Genomic DNA, 20604 nt, shown 5'->3' on the forward strand with positions numbered 1-20604 from the left:
AAGCATTTTGTTGCTATTTATTTTATTTAACGTTTCTTTTCATCACTCAAATGTTTTTTTATATATTTCGTTTGTATTTTTCATAATTTGATGTGTATTATCTCGATTTAATTGTTTGTACTTTTTTTTTGTTTCTAGTTTGATTAATTCAATTTTGTTTTAGTTGTTTTACAGTTTATGTTAGGCGTCATATTTTTGTTCTTAATTGTAATCGATTTCTTTTCATATTTGTACTTTATGTTGTGTACTTTATAATTAAGCTAGTTTATAATTTTGAGTTGACTTTATTTGTTATATTTATTTATTTTTGTTTTTTATTTGGTGTTTTGTTTTTATATTGAATTTTAAAGTTCTATTTTAATTGATTTGTAATTAAAAAAAAAACTTTTATATATCTTATTTGTATTTTTAGATTTCATTTTATTTTTTATTAATACTTTGTTTTGTCACTTATTTAATTGTGTTATATATTTGAATTTGGTTTTCTTTCTGTATTTAAATTGAATTTCAGTTTCTATTCTTATGTATTTAATTGAATTTTTTTTATTTTATTTGTATAAGCAGAACTATTTTGTTTTACCTTTCTGTTTTTGCCTTTGATAGAAAATAATGGAAACGGAAAGTTTATTCTATAACTATAAAAACCTAAACTATATATGTAATATTTTTAGTTTTAGTTTTGCTAACTTTGTCTAACGTTTGTCAAATAAAATGTCACAGATCAGCATGTTTTCCAGACATAACTTTCTTCAAGCTTTCTGATTGGCGACATGCACTTTCCAGCTTGACCTTGCGCAACATTTGCGAGTCAAAATATTCGTCGTGCTTGGAGCCACATTGGTGCCTGTGTGTGTGTGTGTGTGTGTGTGTGTGACAGCGTGTAGTGTTTATTATGTCACTGGGCGTGCGAGTGTGTGTGCGTGCGTGTGTGCCAGGAATGCTCATCATAATGACTTTTACATCATTTCTCCGCAGCCTTTTTTGCGTCACTGAAAAAAATGTATTCTTTCTCCACTTCGAGCACCCCCCCCCCCCTTGCTCTCTCCCCACACACGCACGCGCGCGCACACACTAACACCAGGCAAGCCGTAAAAACTCAACTCAATTAAAGTGCCTCTTTCCTGGAAGCCAGTCACACACAGAACACTAGGTATGCAGGGAATGGGAACCGCGTGTGCGCGCGCGTATATGCGAGTGCGTCACTTTTTTGAAAAGCGCTTCACGTTTACCTTCGAGGCCGCCGTTTTCACGTGCGGCGAAATGTCGTGAATCACCCGCGCGTGGGCCCTTTCACGCGTTTGACCTCACTCGCGCTCTCACACGGGCACAGGGTTTATAAATCTACACGCACATCAAGAGTATATGTACGTACGTACATACTTTATATACGTCCACCCACACACACACACACACACACACATCCTTGTTGAGCCCCTGGGGCAGGATGTATAAAAGCCCGACTGCATTCCTTTCCAGTTAGGTCCGGCCCAAAGTGAGCGTTTTGCACAGTAAGGCCTGTGTCCAAGTGTGTAACGGCTCTTCTGGTAATCCCTTTGTTACCCCCCCCCCCCCTCTTTCCTTTCCTATAGGCCCGCCTTTATGGAATTTACCCACAATGCTTTGCAGCAGCTGAGAAAAAAAAACAACAGCAAGTCGTAATTTTAACTCGGCGAGCTAAGCTAAAAGGAACAGGCAAACATAGGCAGTTGGCTTTTGTAAAAATAGTGCTCTTTAATATAAATTATTGAAATATTTTAGAAATATAAATATGTGCAACGTTCCATTTTTTTTCTCATTTATTCTTCTTGCTTTTTTGTTGTTGTTGTTGTTGAGAGATTACAGCTTGTGTCGTGCCACACAAAGTGGCCACCAGCCTGCTGCGGTTAAGTAGAGTCTTTATAAAAGACAAAATGATTTCACATACATACACATGACGTGACGTTGACGGGGGTCCACCAGCACAAATGTGTGACCTATTTTGTTTGTAGTGTTTTGGACGGCAGCGGAAAGCCTGGATCACAGGTTAGCTAGCGCCGTTCCAAGGAGAGGGGAAGAGGAGGGGGGGGGGGGGGGGGGGGGTTGAGTGTTAAAAAAAAATGAGTCCCTTTTGTGGATGGCAGGGAGAAGATGTGCTGTCGAGAGGTATGACTAGAAGGGGGGGGGGGGGGGTAGGAATACACCACACTGTTGACTCGCTCTCCTGCTGTCCCATTAAAATGGCTGCTTTGATCCAAAATGGCCGACTTCCTGTTGGATCTTTTTCTTGGGTTACTTATCATAAATGGCCTATCTGTCGAGTATACACAATTCCAATTGGGGCTTACTTGGATGAATTCCCTAGTAGGAATTTGTCAAAAAATAAAACCGAGCAAAACAAAATGGCTAACTTTCTGTTCAATTTCGGGCATAGGCCCTTGAGATTTTTTCATGCGTCCTGTTAGGCTAGACTTGTTTTGTCAAATTTCATGGCAATCGGCAACATTTTTGCTCATGTTCCAGGGGGCGCCACTGAGCGAACATTTTCATCAGCGCAAAAAAAAAAAAAAACGAAAAACAACACGTGACTTTTCAGGAGCGTGCTTGTGCTATAATTACACAAGAAGTCAACGCGCCTTTTGGTGAGCGTCATATGTCAAAGACTATTTTAGCTTACTGCTAAACTTTGAAATGTGGCGAGGAATACTGAACAAAGTGACCTGTTCCTACGGTATAAAAAGGATAGTTTGTGTGAAAAGCAAGCGTCTGGACTCATTGTTAATATTTGATATGGCCTTTTAACAACTGTGCCGTATTAAATCAACTAATCAATGCTCATCTTTGATGAAGTCATTCGGCTCGGCGCGATGAATTAATGATACGGACGCTAAATGAGTGCGCAGACCGCACGGGGCAGCACTCATGCATCTATTTATGCACGTGTATATATAAAGTTATGTTTACATATTGTTATTTGAAAACATGTACAGGGGTCCCTCGGTTTGCAACGGTCCCGAAATCCAAGATCTCAAGGGTCCTGTTTTTGTTTGGTTTGTTTTATATTTATGGGCTGAGATTTTCTGTAATTACAATTGCGCTAGCATAGGTTAGCGATCGAGTTCCGACAAATTGGGACGATCTCGCCGCTGTATGAACAAAAAACGCCTCTGTATTGGCTTTCATGTTTTTCCACAAGATGGCGCTACTTTTGATCTCATTCAAAACATGCAACTAAATCATAGCTTTTGACCGTTTTCTACGATGTTACCTCGCCAAGACATATCGGGGAGGTTCTCGGTTTGCAAATGTCCCGTCATACGAAGTTTTGAGGTTCGGAATGGCACGCAATGAAATCGTTAGGCTATGTGGTCACATGACGCATGAAGGCACGCTCAGTTACATCGTTTTCTGTAATAATGTTTTTACTCCTGCGCTAGCATAGATTAGTGATAGGCTACGGTGTATTCAAATCCGCAGAACATTTTAATTACAGCTGTATTGTGATATAATCGTCGGCCAATTCGCACTTAGTTATCGCCACATTGAGATTTTTTTCTTATCGCAACACTGCCCCCCATGGTTTCTGGTGGTACTGCACTATATCAGATTTTCCTTCAATCGTCGCTTCCCAATGTTCCTGACGTACGAGGTTTTTAGGGTTGGAGCGAATTTGCTGTAAGATGTCGTCAGGCCGCAGAAGAAGGCACACTCAGTTACCGCGATACATTAGTGTTGTATGTTTTTCAAACAAATACTGTAATTGTGGCTTTACTAAACTAGTGATTTGACGCATTCCAACTTCCGCCGTAAGCCGAGGACCCTCTGTATCTCCGTATTTATACGAGACGAGACACACGTGCTTTATGAGATGAGAACTACAAAGAAAAAAAAACATCTTAAGACTCGACGCCATTTTGGCTCTGAGGCGTCCGCCTGTCATTTCCTCGAAGCGTGAGGTGTCTCTTTTTGTCAAGACTACGCCTTCCCCCGACTTCTTCTTAATCCCATTTCCTGCTTTTCTTCTTTCTCCATCATCATGGTGTATTTTTGCAGCCGGATTTTGGATTAGAAAAAGAAAAAAAAAGTCGAGGTTGGTCCCGTGTGAACGCACGTACACAAGACGCTTCTTCTCGTTTAGTCTTCTACGAGGCTCTGCTCGGCGTCTAAGTCAGTCGTCGGGAGAACGTTTACCTCTTCTCTCGCTCACGTCCCCCGCCGAGAACTGGTCCGAGCCCACCGCCCCGTCAGTCATATGGGGGCGTCGTACTCCTCCAGGAAGTCTTTGAGCGTGTGCGGCAGCCGCTCGGCCCCGCCCAGGCCCTGATTGTTCAGGGTCCTCCTGCACATGTGCTGCAGGGACGACAGGGAGTTGAAGAGCGGCCGCCGCAGCTCCAGCGGGATCCGCTCGCCGCCGGTGTGGATCAGATAGACGGTGCGGCCCGAGCCGGGTTCGGCGGCGCGGCCGGCGGGGCCCTTGCCCATGTAGTGCGCGATGAGCTTGAGCACGCAGTCGAAGCGCGGCGGCTCCTGGGCGCACTGCACGTCGGGCTGCAGGAAGAAGCCGCTGCACTGGCTGTGGACGCGCAGGTTCTTGGTGCCGCGCGCCGTCTGCACCGACAGCGTGAAGAAGTGGCGGTTGTCCGACGAGTCCCGGATCAGGAAGGTCCCGGGGGGCTCCGAGCGGAGCAGGGAGCTGGCCTCGCGGCCCCCCACCGCGCCCCAGTAGAAGCCGCTCTCCTGGAGCTTACCCAATGCACGCATCACCTGAAACAGGTGAATTGTTGTTTTTAGTTTTGGGATTCGTTTTTTTTTTTAAACAAAAAACGAGTTTCAATACTACTGCTATGTTGTGGGCCAAAATAAGCCCTTTTAAATGTAAAAAAAGAAAGAAAAAAATTTAAATGTAAAAAATAAATAAAATATATTTATTTATTTATATATATATTTATATAGAATTTTATCATATTATTATTATACTATTTATTAATATAATTATATATATCATTAATATTTATAAATATAATTATGCTCACTAAACACAATCTGTGATAGGTAATATACTAAATATTGATTGAAATTGTAAGTAATGGTTGTGGTGCCCCATCTCAAATTGGCCCATTGAAAAACATTTTTTTATTTTTTATATATAATTCAAGAAATTGTTCAAGTATATTTGGTATGAAACTTAAGTATAATCATATACAATTAACCTGTTTAATCTCTCGTATATATATATAATTATTTTTTTTACATCTATATTGAACGAGAAGAAACTAGAAATTTGATAGAAAATGACCATTAATTTCAAGCAATTTTAAGGAAAAAATATTGCAAAAATTACCTGTGGTTTTTTGGGTGGATTTTTTTTCTAATAAAAATGCTAGTGGTATCGGTACTTAGTATCAATGTCGGTGACTACTCAAGAGTTGAGTATTCAAAAGTCCCACATTTTTATAATGAAACAATAAAAATAAACAATAAACAATAAAAATGATTCCTGTCAAGTATTTGTGCAATGAATTATTATTTTTTAATTATTGTTATTGAACTTTGCTCTGTGAGAGATTTCATTAAACATCGACTGAATCGGTTATAGTTTTGCAGTTAATAATTAAATATAAATCATGTTTTGGGGGGATTTTTTTACGTTTTGGAAACTTTTGGATAACTTTATTTTATTCATTATGTAATCCTTTAATTAATTAGTTGTTATCAGATTTTTGTCTGTCAAATATTGAAAACGTTATCGGTCTCAAAAAATCCATATCGGTCCAAACAATGCTTCACAGCATTTATGAGTTTTAATTTGTTCTGTAACCATGCTTATAACTCAAAACATTCATATCTCAAATCATCTTTCCCTTTTGAAATGAATGGAATTGCTGATAATCCGTTCCAGTTCAAACTGTGCATCATGATTTCATGCTAACGGTATTTTTTTACATTGTGCTGCTCGTACTGGTGTGCGCGCCTTGTCCACTAGGAGGCAGTATAACACCGATGAAGTCTCCACTAAGCTGCAATATTACTTGTTTTTTGCAGATGATCAAGAACATATGTTTGTAAATAATTGCTACTGTCTGGGTTAAAGTTAATGGTTTATAACTACTGCGGTAGGGAGTTTGCTAGTTTTGTTAGCTCGTTGTGGTGTTTCCCATTATGTGTTAGCGTGAAGCTAGTAGAATTTGGACATACGTAATTCTCTCAGTTTTATGTTTCGTTTGACAGTAAACATCAGCTGGGAGCTGCCTCTAAGAATCAGAAATTTTTTTTGACTGACCTGCTGGTAGTGCGCGTGCGAGCTGAAGGGCTTGAAGTGATGCGGGGTGCATTCGGACTGTGGGACCCTCCCCTCTGACGGGGTCCCGCCGCTCATGGCGAGGGGCTCGCGCCGGCGGGAGGCCACCATGGCGCTGCGGCCATCTGCCTCCGGGCAGAGGACGGGCGGCGGGAAGGCGCCGGTCGGCGAGGGGGACAGAGGGGAGGACGGCGGGGTCACACACCGGGTCCAGGGCCCGGGGGCAGAGGAGCTGGATGCATCCAGAGAGGGGCTGGGAGAGACCACCGAGACACACCTGCACAGTAGATGGACGCCATTCATGAATTAGTGATTGCCAATTGAGTCATATGGCACAGATGTATGAATGGAGGACAGCTAATGCTTTTCATAATGTTCAGTATGTTCTGAGACTCCCCCATGACCATTTAAAAACCAACAGGTGCACGTTTGTGGCGGCGGGCGACACAGACAGCTTTCCCTCTTAAACACTATGTCCCTTAAAAATAAACACATGTATAAAAACAATGTCACTTATTGTCACAGTTCCAAAATTCCCACCATTATCCATAATGTAACACACACAAATGGGGTCACTTTCGGAAAAGTCCTCACTTTTCACCTGGAAAAATAACAAATTGACCCAAACGGTACGCAAGGGTTAAATGAGACATTGCAATGCACCTTGCATCCCATTCGGCAACTGGAGCTGCAATCGATCTTTCAGGGAGGGGGTCAAAAATAACGGGGTCACTGCCCCCTCTTTCTCTCCTATTCACTCCGGCTTTTAATACTGCCTCAGTGGCCCCTTTCTCCGGTTTCACACACAGAGAGGGGGGCCCCCGGGTATGTTGTCCGCACTGGAGCTTGGAGGTTGGGGTACTGGAAAAAAGGAGTGTGTGGGCTTCCCCGGATAGACCCCTGTACCAGCTCGTCGCCGCCATTTACGTTTAACCAGCAGCCATTTTGACTAATAAGTAACTAAGAAAGTCCCAGTTCTGAATTTTCAACACATTTGAACGCGGTCTACTTCGCGAACTTACCTTGCGGATTAATACAGCCCCGCGCCGCAGCTCGTCGCCAAAAAACACACTCGGCAAACTACCCGAGAGTAGTGCTAGATGGAGGAGGATTAGCTCAGGCATTAAAATCCCCCCGCCGGAATATTCCGCCAAAAAAGTATGCCGAGGGCCGTCGTCTTCGTCGGCGGCGGCGGTCGCTGCCGTCTGCGGGAAAGGAGGTAGCGGACCGTATGTGTGTGTTTGTGTTTGTGTGTGCGCGCGTGTGTATGTGTGTGGCGGAAGGTTACCGGAGGTTGTTTCCAGTGAGTAAAGCCGATCGTAAGGCCCCGCCCCCTTCTTCCAGTAAACGCACGGGTTCGCGCACGCGCACGCGCACGCTCTGCACTCGCTCTGGCGGATTGCCAGTAAATAATCGCGGTGACCTTTGCTGCAGGGTCCGCTTCCTGGTACCGCTCGAGCAATTCCACGCGCATTTTACACGGCATGAAATATTCATGGCGATAATTTATCACATTATATGCCTTTTATGCTTTTTTTAGGGGGGGGGGGGGGGGGGGTACTTGTGCGCAGTCATTCGCATGTTACACGGTGGAAAGTCCTGCAATTAACTTTGAACTAATTACACATAATATCAAGAAACTTTGTTGGTGGCGTTTAAAAAAGAAAAAATATATTTGAATGGTTAAATTATAAGGTTATTCTCATTTATAGTTAATTAGCTATTTAATTAACCAAAAAATGTGTAACATTTTGATTATTTAGGTTGCAATACAATTCGAATTTAATTCTTTAGCTTGCGATTGCATTTGATTCGATATTTATTTAAACATTTTGATGTTGATTCAGTTAAAGCACAGTTAGACAGTTTTTAAAGATTTATTGTCATGCCCGTGTGAACATATTTGCTTTTGTGACCTCACATTTTTGAGCAATAAAACATTTTTTGCACAATAGTAACATGTTTGTGCATATGGAGTACAAAAGTACACTCACACACATAGACTATAGCCTACATAGTACATATGTAGTATACATAATATATGTATATAAATATTAGATGTGCCATGACTAATTGATTATTCTACAACTAATAAATTATCAAATTAATCAATAATGTTTTTCAGCAATCGATTAATCGTTTAGAGATCTTGTTTATTTAACATTGTCCAAATCCTCAGAATTTCAGCCGCTCAACAGTAAATATTCTCCAATTTTCTGTAGTCCTGTTTAAAGGCAGACATATTATCTTTGTGTTGAATCAAAACAAAACATTTGCAAACATCTGTTTTTAATATGAAAAACAATGATCATTTTCCTTTTTTTACATGTTATGGATTACACGAGTAAATGAATCATAATGAATTCATGCTTGTCAGATTGAAATCGTGTCCAGTTTTTGAATGAAGGTGTTCCCCAATTCATCAACAAAATAATTAACAGATTCATTGATGATCGGAAAAATCATTATTTGCAACCCTAATCGTATACTGTGTATCCATATTATGTATGTATATTTACAATGTACATACCCTATATACAAACATACATAGCATATAACAACACATATACAATAGTTGCGTGTATAGCTAAAAGTATTTCCCATCATTTGCATGTGAAGTAAGTGTATAAAAAGACAATACACGATAGTCTTGTCGGTTAACGTGCCAGTGATGTTACGTGATGTAGATACAGGTACAACGAGGTGCGGGAAATACTTCTTATACATACAATGTTATAAATGGATATGCAAATGCCGTATATGTTCGTGTATTTCAGGTTGAGGTTGATATCATTCGTGTGTGACATTTACTATACATCATAATTATGTGCGTTGAATGATGCTAAGCTTGTTCTTGTTCTACTCACTGGAAGCCTTCGCAGGTTGTCTTGTCACGTGTCCAACGCTTTGTGTCAATAAAGCTTTTGGTGGGGTTTTTTCTTCCTTCAAATGGGCGCTGCGGCAGCAATGGCGGCCCCCATGTCTTGGAGGAGGCTGGTGTACTCCGTGTATACGCCGGCCCTGGCCGGGGTTTTCACGCGAATATCTGACCGGCTCTTCCGCGCGCGGGACCGACGAGGCGGGTAAGAGACGATGTTCAAATGAAACGCAGAAATGATGGTGAAATCCGACGTTTTGTGTCGTAAACTAGGCATCCCGTTGACAGAAACAGTAGCAGCCTGCGAATGCTAACGTAGTAACACGGTCTGTGCCGCTGAAATGCTGCTGTGAGTTTGAAACGTCCTTCTCCCTTGCTTTACAGCCTTCCAAAATTCGAGGACGTATTCCCACGAGTTATTATTTGATAAATAAATAAATAAATGCTACTCCAGGTGTTTGCCATGAAATTAAGTCTTTATTGTCGTTTCAGCGAGTTGCGTTAATCGGGAGAACCCGTGAGCCATTTAAAATGCTTAGAATGGCGCTAGTTAGTTTTCGGCTGTCCTCGACAATCATCGGCTCTTCCAGTGCTGCGCTGCTTTGCTGCCTGATTGGTTGTTTGGCTTTGAGACGGCATTGGCTGGTTTTGCTATTTGTCCCGCCCACTTTGTGACGTAAATAAATAGCAGCCATATTGGTGAAAATAATTTTGGTGAAATAAAAAAAAAAAGTCTACTTATCCTCTTTCAAATGAACAAAGATAATGTTAAAAAATTATGCAAGAAATGTTTTAAAATGTAATGTTGTTCTCATGGTTTCAATAAAAGAAAATGGGTAAAATAATTACAATAATCATAGCTCATTTTCTCCCGTACAAAACATTTTTACATCATGTTTACTTTTTTCATAGACGTTTAATATACTGCAGGTTTATTAGGGATGCCCTACAGAAAATACTTTTTCAAAAACCCTCACATAATCCTTACACGAATAACTAATTAGGTACTGCGTGTATGCCTACATGCCAAAGGAATTTAAAAGTTGACTGTTATTAACAATAACATTTTGAGTTTTTTTTCTCAATAAAAAAAGTTCTAAAGGTTTGACAAGTCATATTTTTTTAGTTAAAGAAAAAGTTGTCTTTACAAGGCAAAGGCTCATAGAAAATTGTAATCTCAAGATTACATTCTTAAAAGTAAACTCATACAATTATTCTTTAAAAAAAATATTGTATTCTTTATTCATGCAATAATGTCAGATTTACTTACCCTAACTCATTACAAAGCGTTATAATTGACACATAGCTAATCTTGGGAGAAGTCAAGGGTTAAATTTGTTTTTAGTGGTGTGCGAGTCCCCATATGCAAGTGTGCACTTTTTGAAATGTGATCCAAAAATGTACTGCCAATTATTTCGTGGATGATAGCGGTAACATGAAGCACATATCACTTCTGTAAAATAGCAACTTTAACCTTGGCCTAGAGGATGTTCATACCAGCGATGGGAAATGTCATTGGCATGTCACCCACACGTTTGCATGATTTAACAATGACAATTTGCATGATTGCGTGGGTGCTGTAACGATTCATTTTGCCAGGTGTATGTGCTTCATACCTCTTTGTGGCGTGACTAAAAACTGCTTTGGGCACTTGCCTCACAAATAATAGATGAATCAATAAGTCTTGACATTCCTTACTTGACGTGTACATTGTTGAGAGAACCCCGCCTTCGCATTGAGCACAGTGGCATGGGAGTTGAGCGTTCTTCCTCTGCAGTTGACCCACTTTTACATTTACGTTGGCGCAGCTCCATTCTGCTTTTGGCGCCCCTGCTGGCCAAAACCGAGCCTGCTCCAGAATGCGACGCCGCCACGCTGACGGGTGCGCCGCGCGGCCTCCAAGCTCACTTCCGATGGATGGCTGAGCGCGTGCCGGCCTTCCGGGTCAACGGCTCGCGTGTCCACGTGATAGCATCGCCTGACCAATTCTACCAGACGCTGAAGGTCAGTTCGAAGGGAAGATACTGGTTTTGGCCGTCATCACCTGTATCTTTAATCAATTACGGGAGTGCTACATTCTCGGCAGGCTTAATCGCTCTACAATTAATTAATAAAAGCCTTTGAATGGAAACTTGTGAAAGAACAAGTCTCGTAGACACCTTTTAAAAAAAATAATGTCCTAGGAATGTAGTAATGTATGAAAGAAATGTCTTGAATGCAATTTTCAAAGGAAAAGTCATTCCAAGAAATAGACAATTTTATGTTCTATGCAGCCCCACTAGTCTAAATACGGTATTCTGGTTAATATAGCATTAATGGAATATGAAAGCAGCAAAATCGAGCCATTTTTATCAATATCGGAAGGTGGCCATTTTGCCACTTGCTGTCCAGTGAATATGACATCGCAGTTGCTCAGGTAAAAACCAATCACAGCTCAGCTTCAGAAAACAGGCGAGCTGTGATTGGTCGTTGCCTGAGCTGAGCAACATTGATGTCACCTTCAGTTGACAAGCAAGTGGCAAAATGGCCGCCCCCCCTGAGATGGATAAAAACGGCTGAATTGTGCTTAATATCTCGTATTCCACAAATGTAATATTAATCAGAATGTCATGTTTAGACTAGCGAGGTCACATATAACATATTATTGTCAAGAAATGCTTAAGATTGACTTCCCCTCTAATGGTCTCAACAAATGCAACTTGTAAAGGAACTAGTTTCTTATATGAATCTTTTTAAAGGCATAGGTCTCAAAATCTCAAATTCACCAAAAACAAATGCATCTTAAATGCACCTTAGCCTCAAATGCAACTTGTAAAGGACTACATCTTGTAGACACATTTTTAAAGGAATAAATCTTTTCGGCGCCTTTTTAAAGGCGTAAGTCTCCAATGCAACTTGTAAAGTTCCCAGCTGGCCAAGCGTCTGTGACACAGCTGTCGTCATTTGTGGGAATCACGCTCACATCCCGCGCTCCATACTCACTTTCAGCGTTCCTTTCCCATCAGGCACGTGTCAGGACCGCAAAGAGACGAGTGGTGTTGGCCTCCTTGTACCTGGGAACGGGTCAGCTGGAACAGGACCTGGTGAGAGGATTGTAGTGTTACTGTGCGTGTTCTCGAGAGAGAGAACGGCCATCTTCGGCTCTGGGCAGGTGAGAGCGATACCAAAACAGACTCCGGCCAACAAAGACGTTGTGAGAGACGCCAGAAAAAAGTGAGTCACGGGTCCACTCTGGCACAAGAGGTCCAGAATGAAAACGTTCCCCGCGCCAACCAAAAGCAATGACTGCAAAGTGTTGAGGTTTTACGGGTCTAAGGACAGCACCGCTGGCCTGCGCTGGCGTGCTGTTCTCCATGCCTGGAAGCCCAGCATAACAGCATGAAAACCACAGTCTGGGCTGACGCTCACATTCAGCTCTTTTCCTGATGTTTTTGTTTGAAAAACACACACATACACAAAAAAGTACGCCGCACAGAGAAGCTGAGTCACACGGCGAAAAGCATCCGAGTGAGCTGGCGTCGCTGCCAAAGTCTTCGAGGATGAGTCACTCGGCTCTGTCGAAATCCCAGCCGTCGTTGCCGCCGTCGTCGTCGTCGTTGTTGTTGTGTACATGTTTGCTTGTGATGAGGCGCAAAAAATGATAATAAAGGAGTTGCATGACCTTCATTCAAATCATTAATATATTTGTGGTGTACTTTTTACAAAAAGGTGTGGCCAGGGAGTTTCCGTCTGTTCTGCCGCTAATACATTGTGTCAACTTTAAACCCTCTAATTTCCACATTGGTACCTTTGCATCAGTGTTTCCCAACCTTTTAATTGGAACAATCTTGCCACCCCGAAAAAAATGACAAACTATGATTCTGTTGTATCAGAGCAGCTAAACCCTGCTAATTGACACTCACCCTAAAAAAAAATTCTAATTGTCTATATATCAAGTTTAAACGGCACATATGCCACAAACTAGGATCCCAAACCACTTGTATATAATTTCGAACTCATCTTTATAACATTGCCCTTCAAAATACAGTAAATGCTTTACAGATGCTTGACAATTTTAATAGCCACTCAGCAGAGTGAAAACATAAACATGCTGCAAAGACTCTCCATGGCTTCTGACACTTGCCCGTCATAGAAATATCTTGAGTCCAGATATATCACTTCATCACACTTCTTTGACATAGATTACTACTTTCCTATTAGCCAGGGCTTTGGCGCGCATCTTGCTTGTTACAGAGTACAGAATCCGCTCATAGCTAAAGAAGGTTCCACCAATTTTTTTTTTTTTTTTTTTTTAAAGATTAGATGATTTTGTGAATAACAAACTGCAGATAGGTAAGATGGATTCATAATTTTCTGACCAATTACCAATAAGTGGAATTGGATAGTTTCCCGTGGCACAAGCCTGGTAAAATATTTAGGCTGTGTTAGTAACTGCATTCGGCGTAAAAATCTGCGCCAAACAAATCATGCGTGTGACTCTCTCTGGCGACCCCTGATAGGACAAGCCAAAAGACTGAACATTAGTTTGTGGTTGGGAATCGCAGCCTAAAACAAAAGACAGCAAACCGGGGAAAAAGGCAGCTTGGATGACTAGAGCAAAAAGGGATCAAATATGGAGTTGTTTCCCTTTTGCGGCTTCTTTACACCCCGGCCTTCCCCAAACTGTTCCCACAAAGTTGGAAGCATGCAAAAATGCAACATGTCAGGGGAATGTACCTACGTGTCACTGCTAGAAAGAGGACGCGTGCGTTTAGGCACCAGATGCGTATCGTTGAGTCATCATTCAACTCTGCGCTTGCCATGTCGAGTACCGGCATGGCTCGATTTGTCATTGCAGACAATGTCGCTTGTCGCACTATTAAAAGAGCAGAAGCGCTGATAACCTGTCATTAGTGTCAGCTGGCAATTATCGGTTAGTAATAAGCTTATTGTTACGTTTGGGTAAAATCCCGAGGGCGTAGAGCCAACAGGATAGTGCGCGTAGATGCCGTCAGCTCGACAAAGGCAAAGGCGTCCACTTAACTCGTTTACTGCCATTGATGACTACAGACATCAAAGAATAACTTTTACTGGGCTGGCACTGGCAGGGAATCATTTTAATTATTTACTGATAGCTGGCTATACAGGTCAAAAATCTGTTTTAAACTGGCCTGGCACTAGTCTAAACACAGTATACTGTTGTATGAATTAAGCAGCAAAATCCATGTTTTTATTCTTCTCAGGGGGCGGCCATTTTGTCACATGTAGTCGACTGAAAGTGACTTGCCAACAACACATAATAAAACACAGACAACAGGGGGGGGGGGGGGGGAGTTGTGATTGGTCGTTACGGGACCCAAAAATTATGGCCTTACAAAAAAAAAAAAAAAGTTTAAATTAAAAAAAAAATCCTCTTTTAGAAGGTCTTATAAAATGCCACAGTTGGCCAATCTGTGTGTTGCGAATCAAATTGACCTGACGTAAAATAAATAAATAAATACAAAGTTACGATAAAACTAATTTTAAAAAACAAGCAAGCTCCCAAGACAAAGCATTTTTTTTTGGGAGCAAATGGACACATCACTAACCTTAAATACTCCAGTTTCCATAGTAACCACCTGCTGGGACCTCGTTCATCGCCCATTTGCCAAGCAAGTTTGTCTGTAGAACATTACCGAAACTATTCACGGAAAAATGCACCCATTTTCTCCAATCCACGTCTTTTTGTACTCTTTCTGTAACGTCTTGCTCCTTTTAAGGCACTTCAAAGTGTTTTTAACATTAGCCACCTGCTTGACGGCGAAACATAGTTCAAGTAGAGGTCCACCAATTTTTGTTGTTGCGTTGCAGGTTGACTGCATGCAGGAAGCACTGGAAAGCTCACGAGAAAACAGCCATGCCCCCGACCTTAAAGTCTCCGTGTTGCTGGACTACACACGAGGCTCTCGAGGTCAGCAAACCCCCCCCCGTCACCGCAAACATGTCAATCAGAGGGGGCAAAAGGGGTGCGCTAACCCTCCCCGATTGCTCGTCCCCTCAGGGCAGGTGAACTCGAGGACCATGCTGCTGCCCCTGCTACGGCGCTTCACCTCGCAAATGCGCGTTTCCCTATACCACACCCCTGACCTTAGGGGCCTGCTGAGGCTGCTCGTGCCGCAGCGTTTCAACGAGACCATCGGCGTGCAGCACATCAAGGTCTACCTATTTGATGACAGCTTCATCATCAGCGGGTAGGTGCCGACGGCCAGGTGGCTTCCGGATGTGCAATGGGGGGAGGGGGGGCTTCCCGAATCAATTTTTGGAAATGTTTGACCAAACAACGTCAGGTTACGTTTGTAGTTGACTTTGCTGGAAGCCGATGAAAAATGCAAACACGCTGCAAAAATCAAATAGACATTACGCAGGAAGTGCAAATGCAAATTCTTGAAACTTGTATTCAAATTAGTACGCTTCTCGATTGTCGGAGTTGTGAGGCAACTTTCAGCGCATACAATATTTGATCTATTCTTTATTTCATATTATCCATCTATTTTAGATAGCGAATCAGGGCCTGAGTTGAAAAACACAGAACATGCTTCCCACACAGAAGTGCCGGGATTCAGACCCTAAACCTTAGAACTACGAGGCAGATGTGCTAACCACTCTTTCACCGTGCTGTGCTATTTTGTATTTTCACATATAAAAAATATATATATATTTGTATTTTAAATGTAATTGTTTTAATTTTACACGTCACCTTTTTTCAGAGGATTTCAATATTTCACAGAACTGTTCAAATGTGATTGCATTTGTGTAAAAACAAATCAATAAAGCAAAAATAACAATAATTAAAAAAAAAAAAAGTACACAAAAAACTAGTAATAATTATTCCTGCCTTTTCAGAAGTCAATTATGACCCAATTTTGTGTCCTCGCCAACCAATTGAGAATCACTAGCATGTAGCATGGTAAGGAAGCACCTACAGAAGGTTGAAGGAAGGAAAATAGGTCAATACAGCTAAAAACAGCTCTTCTGCGATTCACAAAATGTTGTGCCTGCCTTTCTAGATCTTAGGCATTGAAAGAAAAGAAAAAACACCCTTTGCTGTCATTTTTTTTTCAGGGCCAATCTGAGCGACTCCTACTTCACTAACCGGCAGGACCGCTACGTCCTGCTGGAGGACTGCGCCGAGCTCGCAGACTTCTTCTCCGAGCTGGTGGAGGCGGTCGGGGACGTCTCGCTGCAGCTTGGGCCCGATGACTCGGTGGCCATGCAGGATGGCATGGTACACCCGTACAAAGGTTGACATTTTTTATCGATCGGTGTGGGATCGTGCAGATGTTTCTAATATTTTTGGTTGCCTTTTTTTTTGATGTAGTACTACAACTACAGTGATAAACAGCGCATCCAGACTATTCACAACGCCCCATGATTATATGAAAAATAATAATAATAATTTAACTAAGAATCCACATGTACATAATGCACATGTCCTGTTTGCACCTACAGCTTGGCTCAAATCCAGTGGATATAAACGCTCAAGAGTTAATGTCTCAAAATACAAACCAAGAATAACATTAAAGTTATTGTCTGTTAACCTTCCCGTCGTCCAACCTGATGGGAGGCGCTTCAAAGAGGAATGGGCAAAACTGCCCGAAAACAGGTGTGCCAAGTTTGTGGCATTGTATTTAAAAAGAGTCGAGTCTGTAATTACTGCCAAATCAGACAAGTATTGCGCAAGGGCTGTAAATAATTACGTGCATGTGATGTGAAAAATGTCAAAAGCTTTTTCATGTCATTATGGGGTGTTAGGTATAGATTTTTTTTTTAAAAGAAAAAATAATTTATTTTATTTTAGAATAAGGCTGTAACATAAAATATGGGGAAAGTAAAAAGCTGTAAATCCATACTGAATTTTAGATCTCATTAAAATTGTACAAGTGTACCTAATGTAGTCTGCCAAGCATGTACACACACACACACACACACACACTTACTTACATTGCATAGCCACAACTGGAGTACAGAATTCCAAGATGCCAGTTCTGAGGGGCGAATGACATCATGTCTGCCGGACTGCGGAAACCAAACGCTGAGAATAGCATTATGATGGGACAGTGATGCTGGAAGATGATATGCCCTAGGAGGACACGTGCGTTCATACAGACACACACACCCATGTGGGTAATTGATAAAAATGCCGTTGACATTTCCTCATAGTAGAAACACTTTTGAGGGTAAAATTAGCTGTCACAATTGTAGTCAGGTTAAACAAGCTATCCAATATAACTAACCTGTTAATAATTCTGTAATAAGTAGTTTTAAAAACAATGGTGACTATTCACAAAGCTTCCGGAAAGTTGTTAATGATGCTTTAATTAGTAGTTTTAAAAACAATGGTAACTATTATATATATATATATATATATATATATATATTCTAAAAGCCTTACACTTTTTGAACATTTTATGTTGGTCCTATTGCAAAATGGAATGCATTCTTTTTAAACCCCCAGAATTCTACATGTAGTAAAAATAACAAAAAATTAAAGTGTTTGCAAATGTGCTAAACAAAAATATCAAGTCATTTTGGAATATGGCAGCAACATAAAATGTAGCAAAGTGACGTGTTATTTTGGCATGGCACATAAACGAGCAATACACACACTAAACTGTTTTGACCTCCTTCGGATCTCCGCGACAACCAGGTGACAGGCAGGACTTTTCTGCGGCGGCAAGTAAGCGCATCATGGAAGTGGTGGACATGGCCCGCCTGCGGCAGAAGCTGCTTCTCGAGGAGGAACAGGAGGACGAGGACGAGGACACCTGGGTGTTCCCTCTGGTCCAGATGAAGCCCCTCGGCATCCAGGTGGACGAGCAGGTCACGCAGGTGGGCGTGTTTGTAATTCTGCGTGTGACTCACAAGAGCAAAAACATGACTAACGCCGGAATATTTGAGCCTGTTGTTAGTCACATTTTCTGGGCATAAATTCAAAAAACAATCGCCAGTGCAATGGAATGTAAACGAGTGCATCAACATTGCAAGCTCCATTTGTAAAATGTATCAGAACTCACTCGTTGATCCTGTACGGCCGTTAAAAACATGCTTATTTATGATAATAATAAAAATAACTAAATGCTAAAAATCATCTCATCACTCACAAGTTTTTCCTTGCCGATGGTAATATTCTCGCCTCCTCCAGCGTCTGCTGCGAGACGCGGGCCCGGACTCCACCGTCTACCTGACGTCGGGCTACTTCAACCTTACCCGGGCGTACATGAGTCTGGTACTGGGGGCGGGGGCCGGCTACCGCATCCTCACCGCTTCGCCGGAGGTCAACGGCTTCTTCGGGGCCAAGGGCGTCGCCGGCGCCATCCCCGACGCGTACACGCACATCGCCAGGCAGTTCTACGAGCAAGTGCGTCACCTGGGCCAGCAGGGCCGTGTCCGACTGCACGAGTACCACAGGCCCAAGTGGACATTCCACGCCAAAGGTGACTCCAGTTTGAGTCTGTTGATGTGTGAAATTGCAGGGTTGAAATACAGATTGTATTGCTAAGTTGTGATTGTCAAAAAATATTCATATATTAAATCATAACCACACAATATTGAGGGGGAAAAAAATTACAATTAAGTAACTAAGTCGTTTCTCTGTCCCGTGATTTTTGTGCTCTCAACCTCCAGGTCTGTGGTTCTACCTCCATGGGCAGGACCGGCCTTGCCTCACCCTAATCGGCTCCCCCAATTTCGGCTACCGCTCAGTTCACCGTGACCTGGAGGCCCAGATCGCCATTGTCACGGAGAACGAGCAGTTGCAGGACCAACTGCGGGAGGTCTGTTGTTTGTTTGTTTTGTTCCGTCCTGGCCCTAGTCAGACGTAATGCTGACAGCGTCTCCTTTAGGCCTCCAATTGTCTTCTGTCATGAAACAGGAGCAGGAGATGTTATACCAGCGCTCCTCGGAGGTGTCCACATTGACATTCGAGCAGCCGGATCGCCATGTTAAACTCTGGGTCAAACTGGTCACGCCGTTCATTAAGAACTTCTTCTGAGGTAATGCAACCAACTTGCTGCTCTGCTTACCTTTTCCTGTACATGTACTGTATGTGAGTATACGGTTTCAGGATATATAGCACTGCCCTCTACGTCAAAGATTAACACACTGGAAAGAAGAGTAGTCTAAGGCTTCTTCTGCTTTTTTTGTGTGTCACATTTGTCTTGCAGAATGTTTTTGACATTTTTTGTGACATCATCCATACATGGATGTGATTAATAGTCTTGGACTGTCGCGCAGTCACCAGATCCCAGCTCTGAAGTAACCACGGGCAATTTGCTAAAGCAACTTCCAAGAGCCGTTGTGGTCCATCCCGAACCCCTGTCCTCGTCTTCCCAGCAGCATCCCTCAAAAAGCGCCACGACTGACTCACCCCTTCACATTTATTTATGACCGCAATCTTTGGAGGCTCACCTACGCTGTGTGCAACACTTTGTTTGGTATGCATGACAACTAAGAAATAAGAATGTGGCCACTCACTGGCAGTGGGCAAAAGTTGTGAAGACCAAAAATCCATTAAGTCAGCTGTAAAAAATACAGCTTTGATGTTTATAAATTTTTTCTCCACTTGATATATTAAACATCAAAAAAAAATAAAAAAAAATAACATTTTAGCATTGTTTTCCCTAAATTTGCAATGTTTAAAAAATTCAGTTCAAGTAAACATTTAGTTTAAAAAAAAATCTTGATAAAAAAAAAACATCTACCTTTGTCTGGCCTCAATACAGGAGCCATTTTTAGAAGCTGTATTTTTGCATCCGCTATCTGGCTGTTCCTGGCAGGAAAAAACAAAAATCAGCACTCAAACAATAGCTTTGTACGAAGCAAAGAAAACAACAACTGTAAAGATCATTATCAGCTGCTGAGAAGAGGAACGGTGTTATTGTTAGAACACTGTGGCACAAATTTTTGGACCCACCCCAGGCTTTGTGTAAGTCTAAAAGGGTGGAACAGTTTTGTGACTACGGGCTGGAGCCGTGTGCCTTCTAGTGGTGAAAACAGGAATGGTCTTAGACGTTAGGCCAATCACTGTTGATCATATTTTTTTTCAAGGTTTTAATTTCAATATTTGAGGAAAACCTACCAGCCTGGTCTCATTTTATCCTTGACGTTGCGTCTGTGTTGTTGTTGCACAGGTGGTGCACATCGAGGCGATGTCGTTTCTGCTGACACTGCACATGCGAAAGATGCACTGGAGTATCTCTAGCATGCTGGGTATCTCAAAACAGACTGATTTGCTTACATGTTACAGTTCAAAAAGCATCTTCTGCTCCGGGCAAGTGAAAGGGAGTTCAAAAGAGAATGTTGCAAACGGTGAAGGACCATGTGTGTCAGATCGTGCAATTACAGATCTACTGGTAATACCGTACTTGCAGTGAAAAGTAAGCCAATATATTTGTACAATAAAAATGATGAAAGTGTGTGAGTGTGTCTGTGTGTG

General features: G+C 42.0%; 2 protein-coding genes and 1 long non-coding RNA gene across 5 annotated transcripts; 1 reads left to right on the forward strand and 2 right to left on the reverse strand.

Moving 5' to 3' along the window:
- Positions 1-1706: 1706 nt before the first annotated feature.
- On the reverse strand, positions 1707-9872 carry socs3b (suppressor of cytokine signaling 3b). Of its 2 annotated transcripts, none has more exons than XM_086063700.1 (3): positions 9142-9872; positions 6257-6551; positions 1707-4740 (listed from the first exon to the last, which is right to left on the reverse strand). In XM_086063700.1, exons 2-3 carry the CDS (start codon positions 6383-6385, stop codon positions 4225-4227), a joined length of 645 nt encoding a protein of 214 aa, XP_085919826.1. In that variant the 5' UTR covers positions 6386-6551; positions 9142-9872; the 3' UTR covers positions 1707-4224. The 2 variants fall into 2 exon arrangements, with proteins under 2 accessions (XP_085919826.1, XP_085919825.1); XM_086063699.1 differs by lacking the exon at positions 9142-9872 and adding an exon at positions 7297-7547.
- On the forward strand, positions 9128-20586 carry pgs1 (phosphatidylglycerophosphate synthase 1). The gene is made up of 11 exons (XM_086063695.1): positions 9128-9357; positions 10961-11156; positions 12158-12235; positions 14982-15081; positions 15172-15361; positions 16233-16411; positions 17818-17999; positions 18313-18604; positions 18795-18943; positions 19042-19162; positions 20300-20586. The coding sequence occupies exons 1-10, from the start codon at positions 9224-9226 to the stop codon at positions 19159-19161; spliced, it is 1620 nt and encodes a 539-aa protein (XP_085919821.1). The 5' UTR covers positions 9128-9223; the 3' UTR covers position 19162; positions 20300-20586.
- On the reverse strand, positions 9880-20284 carry LOC147156790 (uncharacterized). 2 transcript variants are annotated; one of them, XR_015091525.1, is made up of 5 exons: positions 20248-20284; positions 19871-19938; positions 17112-18621; positions 12135-12232; positions 9880-11140 (listed from the first exon to the last, which is right to left on the reverse strand). It is a non-coding gene; the product is annotated as an uncharacterized LOC147156790 (long non-coding RNA). The 2 variants fall into 2 exon arrangements; XR_015091524.1 differs by lacking the exon at positions 20248-20284 and having other exon boundaries at positions 19871-20076.
- Positions 20587-20604: the final 18 nt, after the last annotated feature.

The sequence above is a fragment of the Leptonotus elevatus genome, chromosome 20, assembly GCF_054856555.1.
Source record: "Leptonotus elevatus isolate MCC_2025b chromosome 20, RoL_Lele_1.0, whole genome shotgun sequence".
Lineage (NCBI taxonomy): Eukaryota > Metazoa > Chordata > Actinopteri > Syngnathiformes > Syngnathidae > Leptonotus > Leptonotus elevatus.

What these genes read in the sequence shown, in the direction of transcription:
- socs3b (XM_086063700.1), bottom strand. Translation starts at nt 6,385, where the DNA reads ATGGTGGCCTCCCGCCGGCGCGAGCCCCTCGCCATGAGCGGCGGGACC. An exon ending in CGCACGCGCACTACCAGCAG is followed by an intron (nt 4,741 to 6,256) that starts GTCAGTCAAAAA and finishes CACCTGTTTCAG; the next exon opens with GTGATGCGTGCATTGGGTAA.
- pgs1 (XM_086063695.1), top strand. Translation starts at nt 9,224, where the DNA reads ATGGGCGCTGCGGCAGCAATGGCGGCCCCCATGTCTTGGAGGAGGCTG. An exon ending in CTACACACGAGGCTCTCGAG is followed by an intron (nt 15,082 to 15,171) that starts GTCAGCAAACCC and finishes TCGTCCCCTCAG; the next exon opens with GGCAGGTGAACTCGAGGACC. An exon ending in GACAGCTTCATCATCAGCGG is followed by an intron (nt 15,362 to 16,232) that starts GTAGGTGCCGAC and finishes TTTTTTTTTCAG; the next exon opens with GGCCAATCTGAGCGACTCCT.